At 43.3% G+C, this 26345-nt stretch overlaps 3 protein-coding genes and 4 non-coding genes across 9 annotated transcripts; 6 read left to right on the top strand and 1 right to left on the bottom strand.

The window, feature by feature from the left end:
• Positions 1-4805: 4805 nt before the first annotated feature.
• Positions 4806-10125, top strand: LCTL (lactase like). Of its 3 annotated transcripts, XM_064722240.1 has the most exons (9): positions 4806-4895; positions 5356-5451; positions 6106-6160; positions 6242-6403; positions 6956-7230; positions 7548-7674; positions 8102-8301; positions 8766-8829; positions 9912-10125. In XM_064722240.1, the coding sequence occupies exons 1-9, from the start codon at positions 4806-4808 to the stop codon at positions 10025-10027; spliced, it is 1185 nt and encodes a 394-aa protein (XP_064578310.1). In that variant the 3' UTR covers positions 10028-10125. The 3 variants fall into 3 exon arrangements, with proteins under 3 accessions (XP_064578310.1, XP_064578311.1, XP_064578312.1); XM_064722241.1 differs by lacking the exons at positions 8102-8301; positions 8766-8829; XM_064722242.1 differs by lacking the exons at positions 5356-5451; positions 8102-8301; positions 8766-8829.
• A 1218-nt stretch (positions 10126-11343) lies between these two features.
• On the bottom strand, positions 11344-20480 carry ZWILCH (zwilch kinetochore protein). Its single transcript, XM_064722222.1, has 18 exons — positions 20339-20480; positions 20054-20105; positions 19617-19712; positions 19404-19522; positions 18683-18879; positions 18117-18196; positions 17699-17854; positions 17440-17511; positions 17037-17130; positions 16610-16665; positions 15688-15790; positions 15024-15103; positions 14688-14844; positions 14082-14110; positions 13587-13723; positions 13233-13328; positions 13026-13144; positions 11344-11767 (listed from the first exon to the last, which is right to left on the bottom strand). Exons 1-18 carry the CDS (start codon positions 20392-20394, stop codon positions 11676-11678), a joined length of 1791 nt encoding a protein of 596 aa, XP_064578292.1. The 5' UTR covers positions 20395-20480; the 3' UTR covers positions 11344-11675.
• Positions 20466-26193, top strand: RPL4 (ribosomal protein L4). Its single transcript, XM_064722223.1, has 10 exons — positions 20466-20769; positions 22027-22198; positions 23411-23517; positions 23828-23966; positions 24291-24415; positions 24666-24795; positions 25215-25371; positions 25507-25590; positions 25772-25892; positions 25964-26193. The coding sequence occupies exons 1-10, from the start codon at positions 20767-20769 to the stop codon at positions 26111-26113; spliced, it is 1188 nt and encodes a 395-aa protein (XP_064578293.1). The 5' UTR covers positions 20466-20766; the 3' UTR covers positions 26114-26193.
• Positions 21859-21959, top strand: LOC135452539 (small nucleolar RNA SNORD16). The gene has a single exon (XR_010441652.1). It is a non-coding gene; the product is annotated as a small nucleolar RNA SNORD16 (small nucleolar RNA).
• Positions 23250-23320, top strand: LOC135452537 (small nucleolar RNA SNORD18). The gene has a single exon (XR_010441650.1). It is a non-coding gene; the product is annotated as a small nucleolar RNA SNORD18 (small nucleolar RNA).
• LOC135452538 (small nucleolar RNA SNORD16) lies at positions 23664-23763 on the top strand. Its single transcript, XR_010441651.1, has one exon. It is a non-coding gene; the product is annotated as a small nucleolar RNA SNORD16 (small nucleolar RNA).
• LOC135452536 (small nucleolar RNA SNORD18) lies at positions 24839-24908 on the top strand. The gene has a single exon (XR_010441649.1). It is a non-coding gene; the product is annotated as a small nucleolar RNA SNORD18 (small nucleolar RNA).
• Positions 26194-26345: the final 152 nt, after the last annotated feature.

Here is a 26345-nt window from a genome sequence, read left to right as displayed (position 1 = left end):
GAAGTGACCCAGAGGTTTTCAGGTCCTTCCAGGGAAATGGCAGGAACAGAAATGGAGGTGGCTGCAGGATGCAGAGCATTTGGGAATACAGAGATCCACATGACCCTGCATTCCATAAATCCACTCCAACAGGAAACACAGGGACAGGCTCACAGATAACAGCTCATATCCAAGTGTAACAAGTCACACCTGAGAACTCCTCTCCCTTTTTACAAATTACCTACAACTAATGAAATAAACTAAAATACCCTTTGTTATGCAGCTAATTTAAGAAATCAGCACAATAACTGGGTTTGTTTCAACCCGTTCAGTACTATCCAATCCACTCTTCAGTATGAATTTATGAACCTTATCCTTTTTTGACACATATTTAAACACATTTCAGCCAAGCAAAATCAAAACTAGAAATCTACAGGCACTGACTGGTTTTCATACTCAAGTTTTCAAGTCATTTATGATATAGTATTTTGTGTAACAACAGGAAAAAATATCCAGAATATTTCTGAATATTTTACATAACATCTAATCTTGTAGTTGCTAAAAGTACTATGAAAACCAACAGAGAGAAATGATGTGGAAAACCCTAATTTGTTTTTTACAGCAAGATTGTTTTTTACAGTAAGATAGTTTTTTACAGTAAGATATTTCGGCACTATCAATGCCCTACCTCATCACTGTAAAGTACAGATTTTACAAATGATGTGGAACCCTAATTTGTTTTTTACAGTAAGATAGTTTTTTACAGTAAGACATTTCTACGCTACCAATGCCCTACCTCATCACTGTAAAGTACAGATTTTACAAATGATGTGGAACCCTAATTTGTTTTTTACAGCAAGATAGTTTTTTACAGTAAGATATTTCGGCACTATCAATGCCCTACCTCATCACTGTAAAGTACAGATTTTACAGGTTTAATAAATGAAAGGATGCCATTTCTTTTTCAGTGCATCAGAACAGGCCACCTTCATTTATTCCCCATTTTCAGACCTATTTAGGCACAGACACATTTTGAAATGTGGAAAACCTCAGCCTGTCCAGCAGTGCCTCCTTTCCCTTCCAGCTCCTCTCTCCTATGAGTATTCAGCACTGAGGCCAAGCAGCAGGAAGCTGTTCCAATAACTGCCCTGTTCTCACCCCCAGGTTTCCTGTGGGGTGTGGGGAGCTCTGCCTACCAGACCGAGGGGGCCTGGGACAGGGATGGCAAAGGGCCGAGCATCTGGGACGCCTTCAGCCACAGCCAGGGGAGGGTGCTCAGGAACGAGACGGGAGATTCTGCCTGCGACGGCTACTACAGAGTCAAGGTACGGTCAGGGGGAACCGCCTGCACCTAAAGGGTATTCAGTTTAGGAATCCAAGTGCTGATATTCTTCATCAGTTCAGTAAAATCTTCATCAGTTCAGTAAAATCTTCTTCCTTTATAATCTCATAGAACCAATCATCCCACAGTGTTTCCTATCGCAGTGACCTTAGACGGTCACTGTGGTGAGAGGACGAGAATCTTGTTCCTTGATCAGAAGGCTTGATTTATTGATATAAGATATATTGCGCGGGGGCGAGAACGGCCCTGGATCCGGCTGTCTGGTGAGGGGCGAAGGCCAGGGCCCCTGTGCATCCAAAACCAGCCCCCCTCGGCGTCTTGGCCTCGGGCTGAGCTGGGGGATAGCTCGGAGCAGCGCGGTGAGAGACGAATCAGGAGGCGACCACTTGCTGGGGGTAAACTGTCGGTTTATTACAGAAGAACCAACAAGGAGGGGAAACACCCAGCAAAACAAGGGGCAGGAGAGGGTTTTAAGGGAAAAGGGGGGAAGAAGGCAGGGAAACCCGGCTAACCAATAGAAATACATATTTGGAGGTACGAAACATAACTGATATACCAAAGTAACCAACTGTTATAAATCATAGGAGGGGCTCCGGGGCTACAGCCAACCATAACTCCCAGAGAAAAGAAAATTCTCGAAACCTGGGAGGAGAAAAGGAGTGATTGACTGACCCCAAGGAGGAAACAACTTTCACTTTATAAGAGAAACCAAGGGAGGAGCAGTTTCATTTCCATAGCAACCTAACTGGCAGGGTAGCAGCAGGAAGTAATACAGAAAATGGGGGGAGCAAACTAACGAACTTAAGAACACACCACAGCAATATATAATACATTATAACTATACTAAAAAGAATAAAGAGAGAGCTTGCATAGAGCTGCTAAGCTAAGAATAGAATAGAAAAGAATGAATAACAAAGTTCTGTGTTGAAGGAATCTCCCCTGAGCCGCTCCTGTGATTGGCCCTTAATGGTACACATGGAAGGAGGGCCAATCACAGGAACCCCTGCCACATTTTCACAGCAGCCCATAACAATTTGTTTACATTCTTTTTCTGGGGCTCTGCTTCCCAGAAGAGGGACAAATCCCAAAGAAAGGATTTCTATGAAGAAATGTCTGCGACAGTTTCCCAAATACATGTCAGCTTTTCAGGATTTTTGTGTCAAAAAATATTCTAGATGCTGTAAGGAAGTCCAAATGCTTAGTTAGAAATACAGTAAACATGTTTGAGCTTTAAATAAAATTAACTTTTTGTGTGTGTGTGTAGCCATGATATTTTCTGAAAAATCCTTTCCTTAGGATTTTTTCTCCTGAGAAGCCGAGAGGACTCAGGAACAAAATGCAAACATTGATTATCTGCTGCTGTGGAATGCAACAGCTGCATCTGGGATTGGCTCATGTGGTTGTTTCTAATTAATGGCCAATCACAGTCCAGCTGTCCAGACTGTCTCAGTCACAAGCCTTTGTTATTCTTTTTCTATTCTTAGCTAGCCTTCTGATGAAATCCTTTCTTCTATTCTTTTAGTATATTTTTCATATAATATATAACATAAAATAATAAATCAAGCCTTCTGAAACATGGAGTCAGATCCTGTTTCCTCATCCTCAGAGCCCTGCAAACACCATCACATGTGTGTGCATTTATGAAGTTTTCCGTGTATTTTTCAGAGGCTTCAAAATTCAGTCTGGAAGTTGCCCATTTTTTGAAAGGATAACAAATAATCAATGCAGCTCTGTTCACATGTTTCCAAGGCTAATACCATCAAAACCAATTTTGGAATTACTGTGCTGGAGGAAAGACAGATACACAGCAAGGGGAATCCAAATGACTGTGAGAAGCCAGGGTTACATAATTGGAATTGCAACTAATTTAATAGAAGTTATATTCCACTGAGGGTTCTCCACATAGATGAAGTTCAAGGGAGCACCAGAGGTCTCAGCAAGAACCAAGAGAAAAGAAACTAATTATGATGTACTCTCCTAAAATGGGAAAATGCACGAGAGGTTTCATTTGAGCTCTCAAGCAGCAGAAGTTTGAAAGAACAGCTTAAAAAGTATCTCAGAGAAGCTGGGGCTCTGAGCCTACTGGGGTGTGGCACCAGAAGAGATTGACACAGAGATTATTTGGATTTGCATTTAGAAATGCTTTCTAAAACTTGCTTGTATTTGTCCACTTACCTGGTCCTATTTATATCAGAGCACTCTTTGCTTTCATCGTCAGAATTCTCTTTGCATTGGCACAAATACCACCAATTTCTAATTTCATTGAACACTGAAGATGTATATTTTCTTAGCAAAAGAACATACATTCATTCATATGGGATTTAGGGGGTTTTCTCATTCCAGTATAAGACAGTGAAGGAAAGTTCAAGTAATTACATTTTTGAGCCTGAAATGTTTGAAGTCAAGATTTACAGGCCTCTATTATTTTCTAATACAAATTCTGACATAAATGTAATAGTATTGCAAGACCTCAGCTCATTTTTCCATAGTGCAAACATTCAGTCTCCACAGTTGCACAAAACATTACAGGACTTCTTTGGCCTGTCAAAAAAAAGTGGTTGAAGAGGAAAGTAGAACAAGCCATCACCTCAAAGATCAGAAAAAACCAGACTGAATCCTCTTGTGCAAATCTTCCATAGATTTTCTGCATTCAGAATTCGTTTAGACAGATGAGGAACGGAAGTTTTTCTGCTTAGCCTCAGGATGTGTTAATTGGATTTTCTTCTCACAGGATGACATCCAGCTGCTGAAGGAGCTGAAGGTGAATCACTACCTCTTGTCCATCTCATGGCCAAGGATTATGCCCACAGGCATCAAAGGTAAGCACAATTTCACCACATTCTTCCCAATATTATCTGTAAGGAATTTTACTCCTGAGTAACCCACAGTTGTTCAACATTCCTGTTACAGATTCCTGTTTGTCTGCATTTTACCATTACAGAATTCCCCACACTGTAATGTAAAATTCCTTGGTTCATACTTTTAGATTTCTGTTCTTCCAGTTCTTTGGGAACCACTGCAGGTAATTCCTTGTCTGTGCTTTCCATCAGCTGAACAACTGAATGAGAAGGGAATACAGTTCTACAATGACACAATTAACAGTCTTCTGGAAAACAACATCACCCCTATTGTGAGCCTCTACCACTGGGATCTGCCACAGGTCAGACAATATTTAAATTAGTGAAAAACTTCAAATAAAGCCTTCTGATGGAAATAATTTCCTAAGGTTAAGAATTAAGAGTACTTGAAAAAATTAGAGAAGCCTGGATACTTTTAAGAATTTGTAAATATTTCCTTTTCATTTGGATTTTATGTGCATTGAAGTTTTGAAAAATCTCTTTCTGAGCTAGAAATACAAACAGAATTAAATAGAAATAGAAGTCTCTTTAAGCAGCAGCTGACCTTCAAGTACAATTACTGAATCTTGAAATTCTTATTTCCAAAGGCTCTCCAAGAAAAGTATGGTGGCTGGCAGAACATAAGCATGATTAATTATTTTAACGATTATGCAAATCTGTGTTTTGAGAAGTTTGGTGACCGTGTGAAACACTGGATTACATTCAGCAATCCTTGGGTAAGTCATCAATGCTTTCCTTCCAAACTCTCCCACTGCACTGCTCTGTTCCCAAAATTCTGTGGGAGTGACACTAGAGGAGAGTAGGGGAAAAACACGGAGAGAGAAGGGGAAACATTTAAACCATTAATCTTTGTGGCCAAAAATCTCAGCAGGCAGATTTTGCACAAGGGCAGATTTTTAATACATGAAAGTCCAGGAAATTTTTGAAAACTCCTCAGCTGGAGAGACTGAAATTAGAAATTGTGAACTGGAAAGGCAGTTGTTATTTACCCTTCCCCATTCCTCAGCTGACCCCTTTAACCCTGCTCACCAACACCCTGCTCCCAATGCCACAGCTGGGTACCAGGCAGGGAATGGGAGCCAGGAAGGGAAGAGGGGGTTGGAGAGGGCCAGCCCAGCAGGATGCAGAGTTTGGAGCACATCCCCTGGCTCTGACTGTGCCTCTGTGTGTTTGCAGGCAGTGGCTGAGCAGGGCTATGAAACAGGAGAGCACGCGCCAGGACTGAAGCTCGGCGGCTGCGGTGCCTACAAGGCTGCTCATCACATCATTAAAGTAAAAACCTCCTGAAATTGGGCCTGAAATTGTGTGTCAATTCAGGATTTTTATCAGATTTCACTCCTTAAATTGAAATGTAGTTTCACAGCCCTGTAATTTCCAAGTAGGACACTGAAATTATCATCTGGCTTCAAACCCCCAGTGCAGAATCCAAGGCACTACCAATGTTTGGTGCTTGATTTAACACTTGCAACTATTTGAATTTCCTTATATTATAAATGTCTCTTCTAGTTTGTTTCTAGGTGGTTGAAAAAGAAAACATCCAGGTTAGTCTAGAAACCAACGTCCTGGCCTGTTGAAATGAACCTGAATGTTGCAAGTGACTTCAGGAAGGGAAGTCTCTGGAAAAATGAACTTTCATCTACCTGAATAAATTAGGGAAAGACATCCAAAGAGCAGAGCCATGGGACAGAGCCCTGGCCTGAGGGCTGTGTGTCAGCTCCATGTGCATGTCCTGCAGTTTAGGGAAGGAATCTTGCATAAAGGACTTTGTGATGTCTTACATGAAATGAAGGTTTCTGTAATAAAGACAAAAGAAATTCTGTGGTATTTTCAGGCAGATGTCAGTGCAGAAAGTGCTCACCAGCTTTCCATGCCATAAGGGATGAAAACGTGCACAGGATTTATTTTATTTTAACATTATTTTTACAGACCCATGCCAAGGTTTGGCACTCCTACAACAGCACCTGGCGCAGGGAGCAGAGAGGTAATGAGGATTCATTCTGTGATTGTGCTGCTGCTCCTATTTAAGGCTTCAAGAAGTGCAGAACTGTCCCTTTGTTTTAAGGGATGGTTGGGATTTCCCTAACGAGTGCCTGGGGGGAACCTGTTGATCCACACAGCCAGACAGACAGAGATGCTGCTGAGAGGTACATCCAGTTCCACCTGGGATGGTTTGCAAACCCCATTTACAGAGGGGACTACCCAGAGGTTATGAAGAATTATGTAGGTAAGTCCCAGTAGCTGTGACATGAATAGATCCACACTTCCAGCACATTACAGGGAGTAACTCCTGGCCACAGCTAAAAGTGAGGGCACAGGGGAGACACAGCAAAGCAAAGGCCCCCAGGCTGGACACAGCTCCTAAAGCACCTTGGGGACACACCAGGACACCTGAAATCACTGTTCCTCCATGTATTGTACCCAGCTTAATTCTCCAAACAGAAAGGATGAAAGATGATCTCATCTCAAAACACCAATTAAGCTCAGGTGCCCTCAACATTAACACTAAATTCAGGAAAACCATACTTGGCCCCAGCACAGGTGCCCAGAGCAGCTGGGGCTGCCCCTGGCAGTGTCCCAGGCCAGGCTGGATGGGGCTGGGAGCACCCTGGCATAGTGGAAGGTGTCCCTGCCCATGGCAGGGGGCGAGGTGATGATTTTAAAAGTCAATTCCAACCCAAACCATCCAGGATTTTACAATTCTGATTTATTGCTGGTGAGATAAAGAAAACCAATTTCTGTGCTCCTCAGAAGTTGTCTCCTATAATTATTTTGCTAGGTAGGAAGAGTGCCCAGCAGGGCCTGGGGACATCAAGATTACCAACTTTCTCAGTGCAAGAGAAAACCTATATTAAAGGCACCTCGGATTTCCTGGGAATTGGTCATTTTACCACTCGTTATGTTCTGCAGAAGAGCTTTCCCTTCCTCCAAGTGTCCAGTTACCACACTGACCCTGACCTGGCTGAACTGGTGGACCCCAACTGGCCAGCTCCAGGCCCTAAGTGGCTCTACTCTGTGCCCTGGGGCTTCAGAAGGTTGCTCAACTTCATCAAGGTGAGTAGAGCAGATCTTTAATTAGAAAGGAAGCAAATAAAATGCCTGGTTTAGATTTTGATTTTCAACAGTTCCAGCTATTGGTCTTGTCCTAGTAGGAATTTTCTTTGTCAAAAAGCCCTTAATTTCAGCTCAGAAAACTACAGAATTCAGTAATTTTAAAATAAGCCCCATAATTAACTTAAATTCCTACTACGCATTCTTTGTACTTAGGTAAGCAAATGTAGAAAATTACTTTTCATGCACTTTCCTAATTCACACATTCTGCCAAAATGAAATGATTTTATGTGAAGCAATTTAAACAATTCTGTTTGCAGACCCAGTATGGGAACCCCCTGATTTATGTGACAGAGAATGGAGTGTCTGAAACAATGCAGTGCTCTCAGCTGTGTGACGAGTGGAGGATCCAGTACCTGAAGGGATACATCAATGAGATTCTCAAAGGTCACTTCAAACAGCTTTACAGGATTTGACTTTGCAGTATTTTCACCTTCTGCTTATTTTTAACTTTGTCCTTTCAATCACAGGGAAATAACTATTCACAAGTCAAAATGGACAGCAAACCAGACTCAAATTTTCACCAAAATGTCAACCTAAGCAAACGTATCAATACTAATAACTACAATAACCTACCTGAGATTTAATACTGCAATAAATCATCAGTTTCCACTCTCAGAAAGGAGAGATTACCATGCCCAGAGAGCTCTAGTACCTCTAAGCTAAAGACAACAATTTCAAAGAATCTGAATTAATTTTTATTTACTTTTTCTGTCCTGCTCCCCATCTCCTCCTGCTATAAAGCAAAACATTTACAGAAGCATATCTGAAGGACAAACCCCACCTTTATCAGTGATTTGTGTTCTGTTTCCAGCTCTAAATGATGGTGTAAATGTCAAAGGTTACACTGCCTGGTCACTGCTGGATAAATTTGAATGGAACAAAGGCTTCTCTGAAAGATTTGGGCTTTACCACATTGACTTCAAAAACAAGAACAAACCACGGTACCCAAAGGCATCTGTTGACTACTATAAAAAGATTATCAGTGCAAATGGATTCCCCAATCCAAGAGAGGTGATGTCAGCTGCTAATTTTGATTTTTTTTTTTCCTTTATGTGCAAATATCACATTGAATTTCAGGAAACAACTTGTATGAATATGGTACAGAAGTGACACTTTGATTCCATAAAACAGGGATCTGTTTGATGCAGAGATATGCAGATACTGAAAGTGGAACAGACTCAATTACTGTGGCAGACTTACTGATGAAGTCAAAAACTCTCCATCAGAAGTTATTTAGCAGTGCTGTCAGATTTGCAGGCAGAAAGCTCCACATATGTCCTACCCTACTGGAAAATAACCTGGAATGTATTATGTGCCACTAGAAATTTTATTAAACAATTAACTCTGAGAAATACCCAGGAATAAAAACCACAAAGATACTTTCAGAAACCCATGTGTTGGTAGAATGAAGTGGTTTCAAGTTCACTGTGGCAGTGAGGAGGATGCTCAGTCTCACAGCAGTGTCACCCTTGCAGGTGGAGAGCTGGCACCGCCAGGCCATGGGCACCTGCTCTGCCACACACCAACACCTTGCTGCAGGTAAGGAGGCCTCTGGTTTCTCTACAAAAGCAGATTCTGTCAAGTTCAGATATTAAATTGCTCTCTGAATGCTGCTAAAAGGTATTTTCTCCCCAAAAGCACTACAAGCCTCTAAAGAAAAATGTTTTTATTTATTGTCTCCAACTAAAACCACGGTAGCTAAATGGATCAGCTGTGGATGTTACTGAAATACAGCAACTGGAAGAGCTACTACTTAAAATTGAGGTTGGGGATTCTCCTTAAAATAAACTCCTGAATGCTATTTCAAACACAAACCAAACCCAGACAAATCAAGAAAACCACACAGAAAATCTCTAATGTTTGACTTTTCCATAAAGTGGAGCTATAAAAAGAAATAAAAGGGTTAAGGACTGGCCTAAGATTAAATTTGGACTCTGATGCTCCTGGAAACAAAGAAACCCCAACACAACTGATCCAGAACATCTAAAAACCTCCTGGTGTAACTTAGGAACTTTCAGAATTCCTGGAGATTTTACTAAGATCAAATAACTACTGTAGATTCTCACAAGAGGGTGAGTTTAACTCCACATGGTAGGAAACATCCCAGCAGTCAGCCTAAGTTAATCCTGCTCAGCCTCCTCTTCCAAGTCATGCTCAGTGTGAATGAAATGGGTTTACTGAACTCTTCCAGGCTTCTTTGTGGAACAAAGTTCTACAAAATAAAACCCTTTTAATTTTTCAAACAGATACAGAACAATCGTAAAAAGGCCAAAGCTTCCTAAGGATTTCTCTTTGACAATTTTCTTTCACCTTCAGGTGAGGGGAATAAATATCAGAGGACCTGTAAAATATTGTTAATGCACTGCAGCTCATTCACAGCAAGGACAATTTCTGCAGCCCTGTGAGCACTGACATGTCTTCAGAAATAAAAAGAGAGGGAAAATTATCATGGATTTGCCCCAGCTCTGGCAGACTTAAGAAATTCTATTTGCTTTGTTTGCTGTTTATGCCAATGTCAACATTTTTATGTTCAAAAAAATCTTTATGTTAACTCTAAGTTAGGTATTACTGTACTCCAGGGGATTAAATCTCTTACATATTCCTCATTTCTCAAATTTTAGATTCCCTGATTACTCACATGGAAATGGTGACAGAGATTGTTCTTCCTACAGTTTTCACACTCTGCATTCTCATCAGTATTGTCCTCCTCATATTCTACCTTCGAAACCACAGCTAGAACTGATGTTTGCACACATCCTCATTTGCCAAAAGAACTAAGCTGCAGCTCCTTCATTTGAGTAGTTAAAATTCACCACAGATGCTTCTTTTTATACCCCTGTAATGAAATATTATTTACCAATCCATCTAGAGCTTTTATCATTTTTCTATTCAATTCCCAAATAATCTCTTTGTTTTTACCAAAATACAAAATACATTCTCTTTCCACTAATTCTAAGTAGGAGATTTTACAATCCTTATTATTTTGGAAACTATTACACATTTTGTTAATCAGAAAAATAGTTAAGAGTAAAGTGATTCAAATCATGCCAGTACAAATGTCAAGTGATTAAAAGCTGCTTGCAAATTCTGATTTCAGTCTGTTCATCAACAGCATTTTCATTACCATGTAATTGCTATTTGAAGAAAGACATTATTTTAAAATATAAAAGGACTTAAATATTCCAAGAGCACTGCTTAAATGTGAACTTATTCATGTCTAAAAGCTAGGATAATGTATACCTTGCTATTTAGGTGTGGGGAAGAGTTGTTTGAAGTGAGTAATCCAAGGTGACAACTTCTGAATCACATTTAAACCACACCCCTGCAGTTCAAACTTACCTTGTACAACATTATAATATATTACACACGAAAATGTGAATTTTAAGTAAGCCAGGTACTTCCAAAATTAATATTCCACCTTAAATTCCCTTCTACTGCAGGTAGAAACGAGTACTATAAAAACTTGGTTCCATAATTTAGCTGGCTGTATTTGAAATATAACTTTGCTTGAAACCAGAAGTTATAAAAATTTATAATAATAATCTATAATTTATATCTTTAAAAAGCATGAATATTGGGGGACTTCCTTATTCTTACTTACCCATAGTTGAGTTTTTAATACAAAATATTTCTGTCTCAGATTATTTAGTCAGCATGTACAAAATTATGGAATTGTTTAAATTTGACCACCAAAATGTTGCCTCACTGATTAATCAACACAACAAATGCAACTGCCAACATATTTAAATGATTTTGTCCAGCCAATTATACTGATTTTGTTTTGAAAAAATTATGCAAAACATAGAAGACAACACTGTTAAAATAACTCACTTCACATTGAAGGAATAAAATAATTTGAAGAGGAGAGAGAAGTATTTTCAAGAACACTCCAAAATATAAATACAGGGACAAAGAAACCCAAACTGGCTGAAGATCCCAAGGCCCTGGATGAAGAGCTTTCCAAATCCTTCAGGATGATGAAGCATCACTTGATCCCAGGAGAACATAACAATATTGCTTGGTTTGTTGGTTAAGATAATTCACACTTTGAACAGGGTCTGATTGAATTTTTAATGATCAAAAAATAAAATATGAAACCCCAAAGTGCACAACTTTGTTGAATGCATGTAAATATATGAAAAATATCCACCATATTTACAAAATACTTATACTGTACAGTCATAATTGCACTGCATTTTTAACAAATGAGGTGCCTACAGGTGAATTGTGGCTGTGGAGGTCCCACTTAAGTGTAACAAAACAAATAAATCAGTGAAGATGAACTGTTTGAAGGCCAGAGTTTCTAAAGGTTCTGCTGGGACAGAAAACACTGAATTTTCCCCCTTTCTGTACCTTTCCAGTCCAGCTTGCTCAGTAACATCAACTTAAGTGAACTGCACCTGACTGCACTGAGTCATGGTAATGAAATACAGCCTTTCTTCACTGCTTCCATTTACTGTGGAGTCACACAAGAAACCTGCAAGGACAAAGGGAAAAGTTGGGATTTGCCACTCCTGTTATGTCGGATCTCAAGATCTCAGTCTTGAGATGCTGAGCCTCCGAGACCACCTTGGGGGGCTCGGGAGTCTTGGAATGTTCCAGAAGTGTCTGTGGCTGGACTTTGATCCCACACAGGAGACGACAAGGATGAGGGCTTCACCAGGGTGAATGGTGAAGGGATTGGTTAATTAGAGAGTGAGACACAGGGTTTAGGATTTATGTACAGGGGGGTTTAGAGGAGTAAGATGGAAGAATTGGGGCGTGTCCTGTCCTTCTTCTTCCTCCTCTCCTCCATCTTCTTTGGCCACGGTGGCACCTTTGGATTGGTTATTACTGAGAGTGCACCGAGTTATAAGAATAGATGGTATTGGGGAAAAATGATAAATATTGTACACGTAACAATGGGTATAAAGATAGGTGACTGTCCGGAGGGCAGGACAGTGTGCTCATGGCTGGCTGCTGAGCAGAGCTCTGTCGGGCCGAAAGAAAATCTTTTAGATAAACAATTAATAAACATAAAGACCGAAAGAAGAACTGAAGCCTCTTCTCGTCCTTCGATACGCGGCTGCCCCAAGGCCACCCCGGGCCTTTCCAGGCCCCTCAAACAGCCGAGATAACCAGACACTGTTAGAAGGTAGAGATCAGTCCCTGGAGCAGCTTCCAGAACTGTTCTCAAAGTGCAGTTTCACTGAAGCACTTCATGACACAAATCAATAATGACAGCAAAGATTTACCAAACTCTCACATCAAACCCCACCCCAAAAAGGCAAATCATTTCTGTACCAGTGTCTCTGCTAAATTCTTCCCCATTCTGATGCTTTTCCACTTGCTCTGCATTTGCTTGCAGCAAGGCAGATCCTCTCCCCTTTGCACCTTCTCTGACTGGAGACCAGCATTAACAACAGACATTTCTCTTCAAAACTCTTCTCAGATTCATTGACAAACATTTTAGAAATAAGTTGCAAGATTTTTTGGGTATCAATCATCTCATATTTGGAACTATTTTGTCACTTTAAAAACGTAACTCAGCCAAGGTGAGAAGGCAAAAAGTCACCACTTTCTGAATATCCTTATTTCTGTAAATACCACCTCCCTCTTTCAGCAGAGGGCAAAACAGCATTTTGCTTTTGCTGAAAAGTAAATAAAAAGCTCAGGCCCACTGAATACAGGATAAAAACTGAATTTGTTTGAAGTTTGTGCTTTGATTATTTCATTTCACCACCAGCATTCCCCACCTGAATTGTTGGATGCCACATGTTCAACAGGAGCAGTGCTGCTGACTTGCCACGTGGTTTTAACCTCCTTCTGTCCGTGCCCACTGCTCATCTCCACCCTCCAGACTTCAGGGTTGTCACTGAGAGAATAATCCAAAACCATCAAAACTGAGTCAGGTATGCAGTCACATCTGAATTTCATGCTGCAAATGCTGAAGTTTCTCTTACTTTTGATAGAATTTCTTCACAAGAGCTGGCCTGATGGGCAGCTGAAACACATGCTTCTCATTCAGAGGGTTTTCCTTGTAATACTTCATGCAAATCCTACAAGAGGTATCAGGTTATTTTCTTTAAAGAAATGCTTGTACAACAGAGCAAAAACCTTGTGCAAAATTAGCTATACTCTCACATTTTATTTAGTTTTCAGTTTTAGCTTTTCAGGTTTAGTCCCAAAGCAAAATTTGGCAGGAAGATCCAGCTGCTCCTTCTGCTGTCTCACTATCACCAACATTTTGGTGTTTCTTTAAAACTGCCAAACTTTGATTGTCATTTAAAGAGCAAAAGTAGAAATGAAATAATTACTGTGTCAAAGGGAAGAGGTGCTCATGTCTGAACTGCAGCAAGCCTGTACAGCTGACCATTATTTCCAGCATGTGGTGAAGCTTTTGAACACGGTGCACTTGTTCCTGGAGCTCCACTGAAGTGGAAATGAAGTAATCCTGGAAGAGCAAAGGCTTCTGCTCTTACCTGAGCACTCCATTGCTACAGACACACAACACAGCCTCAGCAAATAAAATCATCTTCCTGCTGCTTTGGAGAAGCCAAGATTTTTGGAGTGGCCCAGCAGACTCAGAACAAAGTCCCATCAAAGTGTGACAAAGGTTCACAGCCTTGGCAGTGACCCAGATCAGGTATTCAGGGAATTATGTGGGAATGAGGAAACAAAACAATGACATTTCTGCATTTCTGACATTTCCAGACTCATGGTCTGCAGCTCAGTTTCTCAGCTTATATAATTTGCATCCCACCATCAGCTAAGCATGCTCTGCTTTGTAAAATAAAAATAAAGCATCTCACCAAGTAGGTTCCTGTTGCAAGTTCCTGGCCTGTGAAAGGAACAGCAGGAAAAAAAATTAAAATTTAATACATGGTCTCAGATGAAATATAAGCAACATTCAGATGATCAAACAGGAAATTCTACTAAAGGACAAAGTCAGCAGGAGTGTGATGTTATTTGCTAACATGATCATTCATTCCAAACAAGAAAACCCCTCTCAAGTGGCATGGTCAAAGCATGATTTATTTCATTTATCACCAAGGAAGCACAATGAGGACACCCACTGTGTACTTGGAGACAGCCACCCTCCTCAGGACACACAAGTTTACCAAAGTAGTGAAAATAAAAAAACAAATAAACAAAGAATGAGAACAGGATGACAAATGGCAAAAAGAAATGAAGGGGTAACAACAATGGTAAAACACAAAGCTATGTGTCTTTTGAAGCAAATAAGTTTTTAAAATTTTGAAATTTAAAAGCTGGAAAGTCCCATTATTAAAGAAGCTGGAAACTTCACTTCAGCAGATGGGAAGGAAGAGATAGAGGTAACCCAAAAAGTTCATTATTTCCTGCATGGAACACCTTTTCTCCTGAATTCCCAATGCTGTTACCAGTGTCAGGCTCACCTATGAAAAAACTGACATAATCCTTCTTCATCTTCTCCAAGCCAACCTCCAGGAGCATCTGAACGGGAGTGGAGTCACTGAGGGAAACATCCTCCATCTTCCCATGGTAGGACTGCTGGATCAACTGACTTAAGAAACTGCTGCTCCCCTGGTGAATCTAAAAAGAAACAAATCTTTTTGTGATGTGCATGAAACACCATCAACAGTGTTCAGAATTCAACACCAGGGAAACACAATTTAGAAACAACACAAATGAGGGGCAGGGAAAGGACAAGAACTGCATTTACTCTAAACCATTCCAAATTTTAATTTCTGTTGTGAAACACAAATACATACCCATGGCTGGATCTCACCACGTTCCAGGGATTTTATCACCAGTGTGAAACAGTCTATTAACTCCTGATAGGAACTGACACCTGGAAAGAAAACCACAATATTTTAATTATCAGTCCAGCCTCTTTCTCTGGCTGTTAAGTCAATAACACCAGGCCAACACAGCCTTGCATGAACAAAACCCCTCAGTTAAAGAGAGCTGAAATTACAGACTGCACAGCTTTTTGGCAGCTTTGTCATATCATGACTTTACAAGAAGATTACTCAAAAAAAACAATGGTCAACAGAGACCAGTGAATTCTATATATGCTGAAAATTGTCCTTCAGATCCAGAGAAAAAGGAATTATAATTTTTTCAGTTTTAGAGCAGATGGGTTTTAGCTTTAGAGCAACTATCAATAGGTTAGTACCTTTTGCAGTCAAATAAAATGAAATTATCTCCTGCTAGATGCTGGTCAGCCATTGGAAGGTTTTAAGAAAATAGATCATCCTACATCCCTAAAATGGGCTCTGTTGGGAAGAGAGCAATTGATATTGCTGGTACCAATTTTCTGAAGAGCTGATGAGTCCTTAAAACTCAGAAATGGACAGGAATTTCCCTGAAAAAGCAATACTGTCCAGCAGGTAGAGAAGAAAATGAAAGGAAAACAGGGCACAATTCACTTACTTTTCATTTTGCACCATAATTGCTCAGTGAAATCCAGGTCTCCTCGCTCACCAAAGATTGATTTTATGCAACTGTCCACAGCAGCTGTGTCACATTGGATTTTCTGGAAGAATTTATGAAAATGAAAAAAGGTGCCTTAGAATCAAAAACCTTCCACATCTGAATTTCTCCAGAGATCAAAACTGGCTGCATCACTGATTTCCTCCCTTTTCCAGGGAAACTACCACACAGTAATTTGGCATTATACTTTGATCTAACAGTGAGTCTGATTCTTTGCAGAATTATCACACTGGATAACTGCTGGCCTTGGGCCAGGAAACAAAAGCCACTCTCAGAGAGACTTCAGATCTCAGGCAGGTATTTCTGTGTACCCAGCAGTGCCTGGGAGGCCAAAACCCAGACACACAAATTCTCAGAGCAGAGAATTATTTCCCTGTAATCCTCAAACAGAATAGTTCTGTTGACACAGAAATCAATATATTCTTAGATTATCAACAAAATGCTGCTTCTCTCTTAATAGAAAATAAACCTAAACCTTTCCTTATAGGCTGAAAGGGAAAAAAATCTTAATATAACCAAACACATTTTTTATAATTTGAATTTGCCCTTTGCTTCACAATACCATAAACCTCTAGATAACTAAGACACATATTCAACTGATACTATTGAATTGGCACCAAATAATTAAATTATGCAATAAAAGCAAATTAATGATAGAATGCAATGGCAGAAAGGTCAGAATTCCTGGAATAAACCAGACCTTTTCCCATTATTTTTACACAGCAGAGATAGAAAGTCAGAGATCCATATTCCTTTACATCACTATTTCCACATATAAACAATATACAAGATTTAGTCAAAATCTGAAATAACTGCAGTTAAAATGAAAATGACAAAGCAGCTGTTAGAAAATTGCACACACCTGTGTTTCATTCTTGTCTTCAAATATATAATCTCCATCCAGCTTCTTCTTTAAATCTAGTAGAGTTAAAAAAATAAGTTCCACCACTATGAAAAGTGTTATCAAACCAACCATTAATCCCCAGGCACATCATAACTAACAAATACACTGAATAATAGAATTGAGTCATTTAAAAATAATTTTATTAGGTAAGGATATAGTATGAAAATACTTATAAAAATGTTTATTATAATTATTACTTTGATCTAGGATATTAGGACAAAGAAAAATGACAAAAATGTACTAACCTATTGAAGTACTCTGTGCAGTGGTTCCAGCACAGAAATGAACATTTCCTGTTGTAATGCTCTGAGAGTTGTATGTGAATTCCCTTTTATCCCTGTGAAGTGCCACACCCCTCCCTCCCCATGGAACAAGCAGCACTCACCAGTCAGGAATTCCTGGACCAGTTGAGGAGCTGATTCAGACTCTGATGGCTCAGGCCACTCAGTCACACCCGTCTTCAGCCCTTCAGCCAAAGCCTAAACAGCAGGAAAATCCCAACAGAAATCAGCTCTTCTGGGTCCTGCACGTGTCATCTTTCACAGACAACTTCACCAAGAGTCACAAATCTCTGCACAGCTAGCCAGGAGTTACAAATGTTCAGAATTTCCTCGATGCCTTATTCTCTTTCTATTCAAGATTTCTAAAACTGAGCTCAAAGTTTCAGCTAAAAGAAACACTTGAAGTTATCACTGAAAGGTCTGATGAAATGTCAATAAAGGACATTTTTAGCACATAAAATCCCCCTTCCATGCAAATGTGAATTGGAATTTGTCCCCTGCACTCACCAAGAGGAGCTGCAGCTCTCGGTACAGCTGGAACACAGGACTTCTGGGGTCCCCTGACTCCAGGGCAATGTTCTGAAAGTTCCACAAGTTTATCTCAGTTTCAAAATTTAGAAATCAAGTGTCCTAAAATTTTCATCAGTGAGAAGCATGTCAGCACAATTTATAATTCAGCTTAGATTGCTTTTATCTTCTTTGTACTTCTCATGATGTAAATTGTGCCAAGAGCTTGGGTTTATTTGCCTTTTCCATCCTGACTTACCAGGGTGGCAGCAGAGATCACTGGGGGAGTCTCCAGAATCTTTTCCACACCGTTCCATGTGATATCCACAAAGATGTTGCTGCCAGATTCTGCAATGGTGTCCTCCATTGCAGCAGCTGCAATCAGCTCATACCGAGCAAATCCTTTTGTTGTCACCTAAAATGAACAGATTTCAAAAGTAAAAAACAAAACTACCACAGGCAAAGTGATTTTAAAAGCATTTCACATGCATGCAAAAAGGGGTTAAAACCAGACAAATGCATTATAAACACGACCTGAAATCAGACTGTTATACTATGGAATTATACTAAGGTGGTTTCTATAGAGGATCTAAAAAGCTTCCCCAAACCACCATCATAAATCCCAAAATAGAGGTTTTAAACTTCAATTGAAGCCATGACAGAGCATAAAAACCTACAAGAGATGAATGATGTCTTATTTTATGTTCCATTTTGAGCTCTTCCAGGTTTGGAAAATGGGTTTTATCAGCTGTAGGACCTGGGAAAGGAAAAAAAGTGAGAATCAAAAACCCCATTTGACACAATTCAAATTTGGCACTTCAAATTCATTCCCAAATACTCCATTTGCTGAGGCATGGCTCGTGCTGTCCTTTAGAAAGCAGGAATTCTCCCTGCATTTCTCTATTGGTGATATAAGAGCTGATATGAACATACATAAATGCTTAGAATGCATCAGAGGTTGTGTAAGATGCTGAATGGCAGCAGTTTAAAAGTTTAAAAATGAGCTGAGGTAGGCCTGCACAGCTACAGGTGCATCAGGTAGATTAAAAAGCCATTCCCTCTCACAGCATTGGTTAAAAACCTCTTTTCTCTTATTTTAATCCCTTCTTGCTCATTAAATCCAGGAATACAGAGCATTTCCAAGCCAGTATCACACAAAGAACAAAGCCAGCATTGTGACATCAGCAATCCCACATTTTTTAGCTTTCCTCATTTAATCTTCTGAGCACCACGAGCACCTTACCATCACATGAAACCGTGTAAATATTGATCCCTGTGACTTTGTTTCCAGCCTTGAGAGGCTCAGCTCCAAGCCAGCAGGTGTGCTGAGGGTCAGAGCCATCACACCTGGCCCACAGGGGAGGGAGCACAGCCAGGTCCCTCATCCCCAGCGAGGGCACGTTTGGGTTCTGCACCATTGTGTACAAGGAAATCAACTGCCTGGAAACAGCAACAGGGAGAAAGTAAGATGCCAGCAAATAACACAATATATTAATATAAACTGAAGACTCTAAAATTATAATCAAATATTACATTTTAAGCTAATTAAAAAAACACATGAGTTAGGTAAACCACATTTTGGTGCCATGCATTGGTATTTTAATAACACCAAAGATGCAAATCAGATTTTTAGGGCTTTCTTTTAACAGGAGCTTTACCAAAAAAATAAGCACTGAAGTTTTAGTGACCTTTTTTTGCTCATCTACACCCAGTGAATCCCACTAACCCAAAAGCCCAGATCACAAGTGCTTTTCCAATACCTGGATTTTAGCTACTTTTTAAAAACGTTTAGGCATTAAAAGTAGGAAGGCCCTTTTGCAGGATAGAAAACAATTACAACTCCTCATAAACTAATGAGTAATTTTATTTAGGGCATTGAAAACACAGGTTTGGAATATTAGAAAAAGACACAGAATTACAAAAGAAAACTCCCTGAAAAGGGGAGGGAAAGCTTTCACACTTACTTTGCTCTTCCAACAGAAAGAGCCAGGGCTCCAGGATTCTCCTTTGGCAAAACCTCAGGGGCATAAACAGCATCATCTGTTCTTGATTCCTCCATGGAGTCGCTTTCTTCACTGTGTGTCTTGAAGAGAAATGTGCATGTAAGGTCTGTGAAAAAACATCTGATGGGAATTTAAAAGTCTGGATTGCATTTAACATCTACCAAGCACACTTACAGCTTTCTGCAAAATATACATTGCACTGCTTCCATTCCAAAATTTTTCAACAGGATTTTTGCAACTGCCACCAACCAATGAGATCTCTACATCAGTCTGCAAAAAGGAAAAAAAAATCAAAACTTTTTAACTCGCTCTATAGAGACACTGCATTTCACCATTTTTTAAAGAGGATGGAGTTGACAGGACAAGGTGCAATAGCTTCACACTGCAGAGTAGGTGTGGACTGGAAACTAGAAAGAAATCCTCCCTGTGAGGGTGGGCAGGCCCTGGCACAAGTGCCCAGAGAAGCTGTGGCTGCCCCTGGATCCCTGGCAGTGCCCAAGGCCAGGCTGGGCAGGGCTTGGAGCAGCAGTGGAAGGTGTCCCTGCCATGGTCGGAGTGAAATGGGATGAACTTCAAGTTCCCTTCCAACCCAAACCAGTTTAGGATTTTACCTCATAGAGATAGGGATGTTCGGGGATACTGCCCTTTCCTTCTTCGCGTATCCTGAAAGAAAAGAAAACGTTTAGACACACGACCTTTCCCCTCAATATTCCTCGTTAAACACCAGCATTACCCACATACAACAAACACTCCAAGGCTACAACCGGAGCCTCAGCAGCCTCCCCACAAGCGGGGCCAGACCTCCCTCAGCAGAGCGGGGGAGACCCTCAGGCAGTGACCTCGATCCACACCGGTTCAAGAGCCTGGACATCCCCAGGAACAGCCCCGACCCTCACCGGAGCAGGAGCCCGCTCAGGTCGCCGCCCGCCCGGCGCCGCCGCTCCGCCGCCATCGCCGCCCGCCACAGTCGAACCTCCCGCCCGCCGGCGCTACGCGGTGTCCGTGAGGGGAGAGTGACGCGTCACGCCGGATCCCTCCGCCGGAACAGAGTCCCCTGCTTTGGCAGGGAACTGAGCGGGACAGAGGCGCCCGGAGAGCTCGGAATGGCCGCGACGGGGCCAAAGGAACTTGGATAGAGACGGAGACCGGGGCTGGAGCTCGGTTCCGAACTTGGACTGGGTGTCTGGGGTTGACAGGCCGGCGCGGCAGGAGCGGCGGTCAGAAGGCGGAGGGACATAGACGTATTGACGGGGGTGTGACGAGTCCTTCCTTTTCCGGTCGGGGCGCGGCGCAGGCGGGCGGCCGCACGAGCAGCTCCGCCGCCATGGTGAGGGGAGCGCCGGGCCCGGTCCGGGACAGCGGGGGCCGGGGGGAGCGGGGAGGGCAGCGGGGCCGGCCCGGGGGAGCCGGACTCAGCGGGCAGGGCCGAGCCACGGGCAGCTCGGGGGCCGCGCTGGCGGCGTGGGGCGCGCGGCCGCCATTTTGGGCCCGTCAGGGTTCGGCGGCCGCGTGGAGCCCGTGAGCCACCGAGCGCGGCTGGGCCGGGGAGGCCGCGGGAGGGAGCTCGGCGTGGTTGGCCCGAAGTTCTCTTTTCCATGGGCACGGAAAGGGATGGGATGGGTCCCCATCGCTATCTAGCAGCGCTTTGTAGTTTCTTGATGTATTTATCTAAAGCGAAACAGGCCCCACGGGAGCGTTTGCGCCCATCTAGAGAGGGAAGAACGGCTTGTATATATTTCTTATTTTAACCAATTTTTTTTGCAAAACAGGTTGTAAGAGGCCTTGGTTTAGAATCAGGTTGCAAATGAACAGTTTTTCTTGCCAATACAGCTGAGATTGTGCTCAGATGCCTTCACCCTGGCCGGGTTTGTTGCTTGTGTTGGGGTCTGGGTTAACACCAGGGGCCAGAGCCGTGCTTGTGATCAGTGTCACATGCAGAGATGGTGCTATTGGCTACTTAGTTTGGAGTTCGGAAGCAGTTTAATAGCTCTAAAATGAACTGCAGGTGGGAAGGGGAAGCAAAATGCTTTGCCTGTACAGTTACCACCAGATTAATTAACAATCGATACAACATAATGCTAAAACATTTTTTTTTAAGGGTGCTGCTCATGCTCTGGCTATTTTTGGGCATCCTTTCAGCTTTTTGATAGGCAGCTGCTGCTGAGAGCAGCTTTATTTTTCAGTGCACAAATTTTAAAGCACCAGAGGTTGTTCAGTGTCCTCTGACACTGTTTGGTGAGCTGGTTACAGTATTTCTTGAATTAAATTACAAATGTTTGGTTAACACAGGTGGGATTTTTAATAGTAGCTGGTAAGTAGTTTTGAAGGGGTTTATTATAGAGCCCAGAGGCTGAATAGTATCAGTTCCTTGGGAATGCAGGTGTAGCTCTCTGGGGTGAGCTTTGGAGCACAATATTGCTGTGATGACGTAATTTGCGTCTTATCCAGTGCCCAGCGACAGTTGCCTGCTGTCAGTGTGCTGGCGCTGCCGAGCTGACGACTCCTCGGTTCTGAGCAATATCTGAGGGGTTCCAACACCAGGAGCTCACCCCACTCTGTACTGAAAGGGTTTGTGCCTCCCCAGGCTTGCGCTCGGCCGCTGATCTCCGTGTACTCCGAGAAGGGAGAGGCGTCGGGCAAGAACGTGACGCTGCCCGCCGTGTTCAAGGCGCCCATCCGGCCCGACGTGGTCAACTTCGTGCACACCAACCTGCGCAAGAACAACCGGCAGCCCTACGCCGTCAGCGAGCTCGCGGGTACGGCTGGGCACTCTCAGCACCGCTGTTTGTGGTGTTGGGCTTCTGAGTGCTGTAGTGTGTGCACTGCTGCAGGCTGAGCTGCACATTCAGTGTTGCTGAGCTCTCTGCACAGAGCAGGGACACAAAACAATTCCTGCCCCAGCTGGGCACCAAGCACAAATGATCCAAATCTCAGCCCCAGAGCACAAACCCTGTGGGCTGGAGAGAGAAAAACAAGAAGGATGGGACTGCATAAGCTAAAGCTGTAATTGGGCAATTAACTCCAATATGCTAATAGACTAAAACTTATAAAATATGAGACCCCATGACCAGGCATCCATTTTTGTGACCATTTTGGTTCATCTTGGGTGCAGTCCTGGCTGCCCAAGGTGTATCCATTGAAGCCTCCTAATATATAAGCCTCCCTACTTTATTTAACTCCATCTAGCCTCTGTTCTAGGCCAGCCTTCACAAGGTGTCAGGGCTGCACTGCAGAGAGGCTCACATGGAAATAAAGCTGGAGTTGGGATAAGAGAAGTGCTTATCTGTGGGGTTCTGTGTAGAAGGCAGGGCCAGTTGTTAACAGTGTGGTGTTTAATGGTTTAAAATGCAGCAGTTTTATTATTTTGAGGAGCATCAAGGTGGTATTTTGGGGTATTCTGTGGTCTTGCTTGAAGTGCATATTACTAGAGACATCACAGTGCCAAGGTCCTCAGGTAGCTTTGCAGGAAAAACATAAAATGGCTGAAACTGTTCCAGGTGAAAATCCTTGCTCTATTTTGACCTTGTGAGACTTGCCTAAGGCATTCATCAATGAAAAACTCCTGCCAATGGACATTTGTTATATTGGCTTCTGTTTGTGCAGATAACTTCTGCTTCCCAGGAAGTCTCTGCTAGAAACATGCCTTATTAACCTTATTTCTGAGTTTCATACAAACATCCTAACTTGCTAGGTGTAGCCGTGCCAAGGTTGAGGATCAAGCCTTACATAATTGTCTTAAAGATCTTAGGTCAGAATCAGGTACATTAACAGACTAGGATTAAGTTTTCCTGCTCAAGATCTGTTAGACTGACGTGATGAGATTCCACTTCATTGGTCCGTGTTTCTGAAACACATGATTGAGTGGAAGTTCTGATCAGTGCCCTGAGTTCAGCGCCCCTCTGGCTGCGGGAGCATGGCAGTGCTGTCACCTGGATGACCCTCACGATGTCTCTCTCTCTCTGTTGCAGGTCACCAGACCAGTGCTGAATCATGGGGTACTGGCAGAGCTGTTGCTCGAATCCCGCGTGTCCGGGGTGGTGGCACTCACCGCTCTGGCCAGGGTGCCTTTGGCAACGTATCCTTCCGTGGCTGTGCTGGCTTTGGGGGCACTGAACTCAGCCAGCAGAAAGGTTTTTAATTATCTAAATGTGAGATGGAATCTTTTTCTTGAGGTAATGGCTGCAGCTCAGATTGATGTGATGTGATTCCCAAATTCTGTCTTGCCGTGATGTCGTAATTTGCGCCTTACCCTGTGCCCAGGGACAGTTGCCTGCTGTCAGAATCCTGGCACAGGTGGTTGACGATCCGTTAATGCTGAGCAAGCAATAAGGAGTCACTTTGGGATAAGGAAGCTCCACAAAGTTGTCCTTAACTGCAGCTCCCAGATGTGTCGTGGTGGCCGCATGTTCGCCCCGACCAAGACCTGGCGGCGCTGGCACCGCAGGGTGAACATCATGCAGAAGCGTTACGCCATCTGCTCTGCCCTGGCTGCCTCTGCCCTGCCAGCTCTGGTCATGTCTAAAGGTGAGAACTCTGCCTCTGCAATTGTTTGTCTGAGCCAGCGTTGGGTACTTGTGGTGGCTTAGATGGAGTCTTGCAGTGCAGTTTGATTTCTGTTCATGGAGGCAAAGATCTGCCCAACACTCAGGTGCACAAAGTCCTGTGTGAGACCTGTAAGACCATTGGAACTTCACTGCTCTGGTTACTGTGCTGGACTTCATTTCATGAATTTCTATCATGAATTTAATTTATCATACATCATTTCTGAATATACAAAGCAATAACCTTGAGGAATGGTCCAGCCAAGGTCAGTGAGCAGCACTGAGTGTCTTGTGAAATCCTGTCTAGGCCACCGCATTGAGGAGATTCCAGAACTCCCTCTGGTTGTTGAGGACAAAGTTGAGGGCTACAAGAAGACCAAGGAAGCTGTTCTCCTCCTGAAGAAGCTTAAAGCTTGGAATGACATCAAAAAGGTGAGCTGGGAAGGTGTGATGTGAAGGGCAGAACCCAGGTGATTCAGCTGTGCAGGAATTCTGAATAGTTCTGTGTTCTAACTCTGGGGAATGATGAACATCTCACCGGTCCGTGTTGCAGATCTGCAGTGACGATGGTGAAGTTCTGACCGTGTTGTGTTGGGTCTGGCTGCTGGGCTGTGGGTCTCTGGGATGTTGAGGCCTCTGGGATGTTGAGGCCTCTGGGATGCTGAGTTTGTGCTTTTGCCAGGTTTACGCCTCCCAGCGCATGCGGGCCGGGAAGGGCAAGATGAGGAATCGCCGCCGCATCCAGCGCAGGGGACCCTGCATCATCTACAACGAGGACAACGGCATCATCAGGGCTTTCCGGAACATCCCCGGTAACTAAGCTGGGACACGCTCCCTGCTCTGCTGGGACACTGCCTGGAATGATGAGATTCCACTTCATGGTCCGTGTTTCTGAAACACATGATTGAGTGGAAGTGCTGACTGGCTGCAGTGGTTGATCTTTCTAAGAACCTGCTGGGGTGATGCTTAGGGGTTTTGTGACAAATATTGCAGCTGTTCCAGCCCTCAGCTGTGTTTGGGGCAGTTAAAAATGAGGCTGGTTAGTTTGCCACTGGAAATAGGCTTATTATTAATTTAAAATTCAATAGATGTTCATACAGAAGTGTGTGTAGCTATGTAATATCAAAGCCAAAAATCCCCATTCTCTTTCTGCATCTTGTCTACTGCTTAGCCTCACAGTCCTCAATTTAAATCCCAAACTGAAGGGGTTGCTTTGCCTGCTTTCCTGCAGGAATCACTCTGCTGAACGTGAACAAGCTGAACCTGCTGCGCCTCGCTCCCGGGGGCCACGTGGGGCGTTTCTGCATCTGGACCGAGAGCGCGTTCCGCAAGCTGGACGATCTGTACGGCACCTGGCGCAAGGCAGCCACGCTCAAGAGCGACTACAAGTGAGTCAGCCAGGGGGCAGGAAGGTTTCCCCTATCCCAGGAAAAGGGATACAGAGCCTTGCTCCTGAATGCCTGGTTGTGGTGAGTTAGCCACGGTTCTATCACCCACTTACACTCTGAACGTTTGTTTTGCAGCCTGCCCATGCACAAGATGACCAATACGGATATTGGAAGAATCATGAGAAGCCAGGAAATCCAGAAGGCCCTGCGTGCTCCAAAGTGAGTGATTTGATTTCATGAACAAAGGCCGTGCAGGGAGGTTTGAAATTGGTTTCAGGCTGGGATTTCCTAATTTCTGGATATGAACACAAGGAATAGCAGTTGACTAGATCTCAGGGGGAATTTAGCAGAAGTGGAATTGCAAAATACACTGGTGATACAACGTGGCTGTGCTTTTCAGGAAGAAGATTCAGCGCAGGGTCCTGAAGAAGAACCCACTGAAGAACCTGAGAATCATGATCAAGCTGAACCCGTACGCCAAAACCATGCGGCGCAACACCATCCTGCGGCACGCGCAGAACGTGAGTGGGTGCCGGGGCTGGGGCTGGGCCTCAGGTGGTGCCCTGACTGATCGTCTCTCTGTCTGTTCTAGCACAAACTCAAGGAAGAGAAGAAAGCCAAGGCCCTGGCCAAGCTGGCAGCTGCCAAGGCCCCAGCTGCACCCAAGGCAGAGCCCCCTGCCAAGAAGGCCAAGACAGCCAAGGCCGCCAAGCCCGCGGCAAAGGCCGAGGCCAAGGCATAACCGCTGCCGTGCTGCCCCGGGGTTCCCGCGGGGGCTGTGCCCGCGGGCTGTCCCTAATAAACGTTGTTGGAATACGGAAAGCCGTGTCGGGTGTGCGTGTGCGAGCGGCGTTCGAACTTCCGGGGCGAGGAGGAGGAGGAGGGCGGCGTGGCTGAGGCTGAGCCTGCGGGTGCAGTGACCGGCGGTGGCCGCGCGGGGGCGGCTGTGGCGCGGCGCTGTGGCGGTGTGACGT

Source organism: Zonotrichia leucophrys, chromosome 10 (assembly GCF_028769735.1).
Source record: "Zonotrichia leucophrys gambelii isolate GWCS_2022_RI chromosome 10, RI_Zleu_2.0, whole genome shotgun sequence".
NCBI classification, from domain to species: Eukaryota; Metazoa; Chordata; class Aves; order Passeriformes; family Passerellidae; genus Zonotrichia; species Zonotrichia leucophrys.
Note: the sequence above shows the minus strand (reverse complement) of the source record. Positions and strands in the feature narration are given on the sequence as shown.

Coding starts and splice junctions, on each gene's coding strand:
- LCTL (XM_064722240.1), top strand. CDS start 4,806: ATGATTAATTATTTTAACGATTATGCAAATCTGTGTTTTGAGAAGTTT. Junction 5,452..6,105: donor CTGCTCATCACATCATTAAA/GTAAAAACCTCC, acceptor TTATTTTTACAG/ACCCATGCCAAGGTTTGGCA. Junction 8,830..9,911: donor ACACCAACACCTTGCTGCAG/GTAAGGAGGCCT, acceptor CTCAAATTTTAG/ATTCCCTGATTACTCACATG.
- ZWILCH (XM_064722222.1), bottom strand. CDS start 20,394: ATGGCGGCGGAGCGGCGGCGCCGGGCGGGCGGCGACCTGAGCGGGCTC. Junction 20,106..20,338: donor CTGAGCGGGCTCCTGCTCCG/GTGAGGGTCGGG, acceptor CTTTTCTTTCAG/GATACGCGAAGAAGGAAAGG. Junction 17,855..18,116: donor TAAGACATCATTCATCTCTT/GTAGGTTTTTAT, acceptor TGTTCATTTTAG/GTGACAACAAAAGGATTTGC.
- RPL4 (XM_064722223.1), top strand. Junction 22,199..23,410: donor CGCCGTCAGCGAGCTCGCGG/GTACGGCTGGGC, acceptor TCTCTGTTGCAG/GTCACCAGACCAGTGCTGAA. Junction 25,893..25,963: donor TCCTGCGGCACGCGCAGAAC/GTGAGTGGGTGC, acceptor TGTCTGTTCTAG/CACAAACTCAAGGAAGAGAA.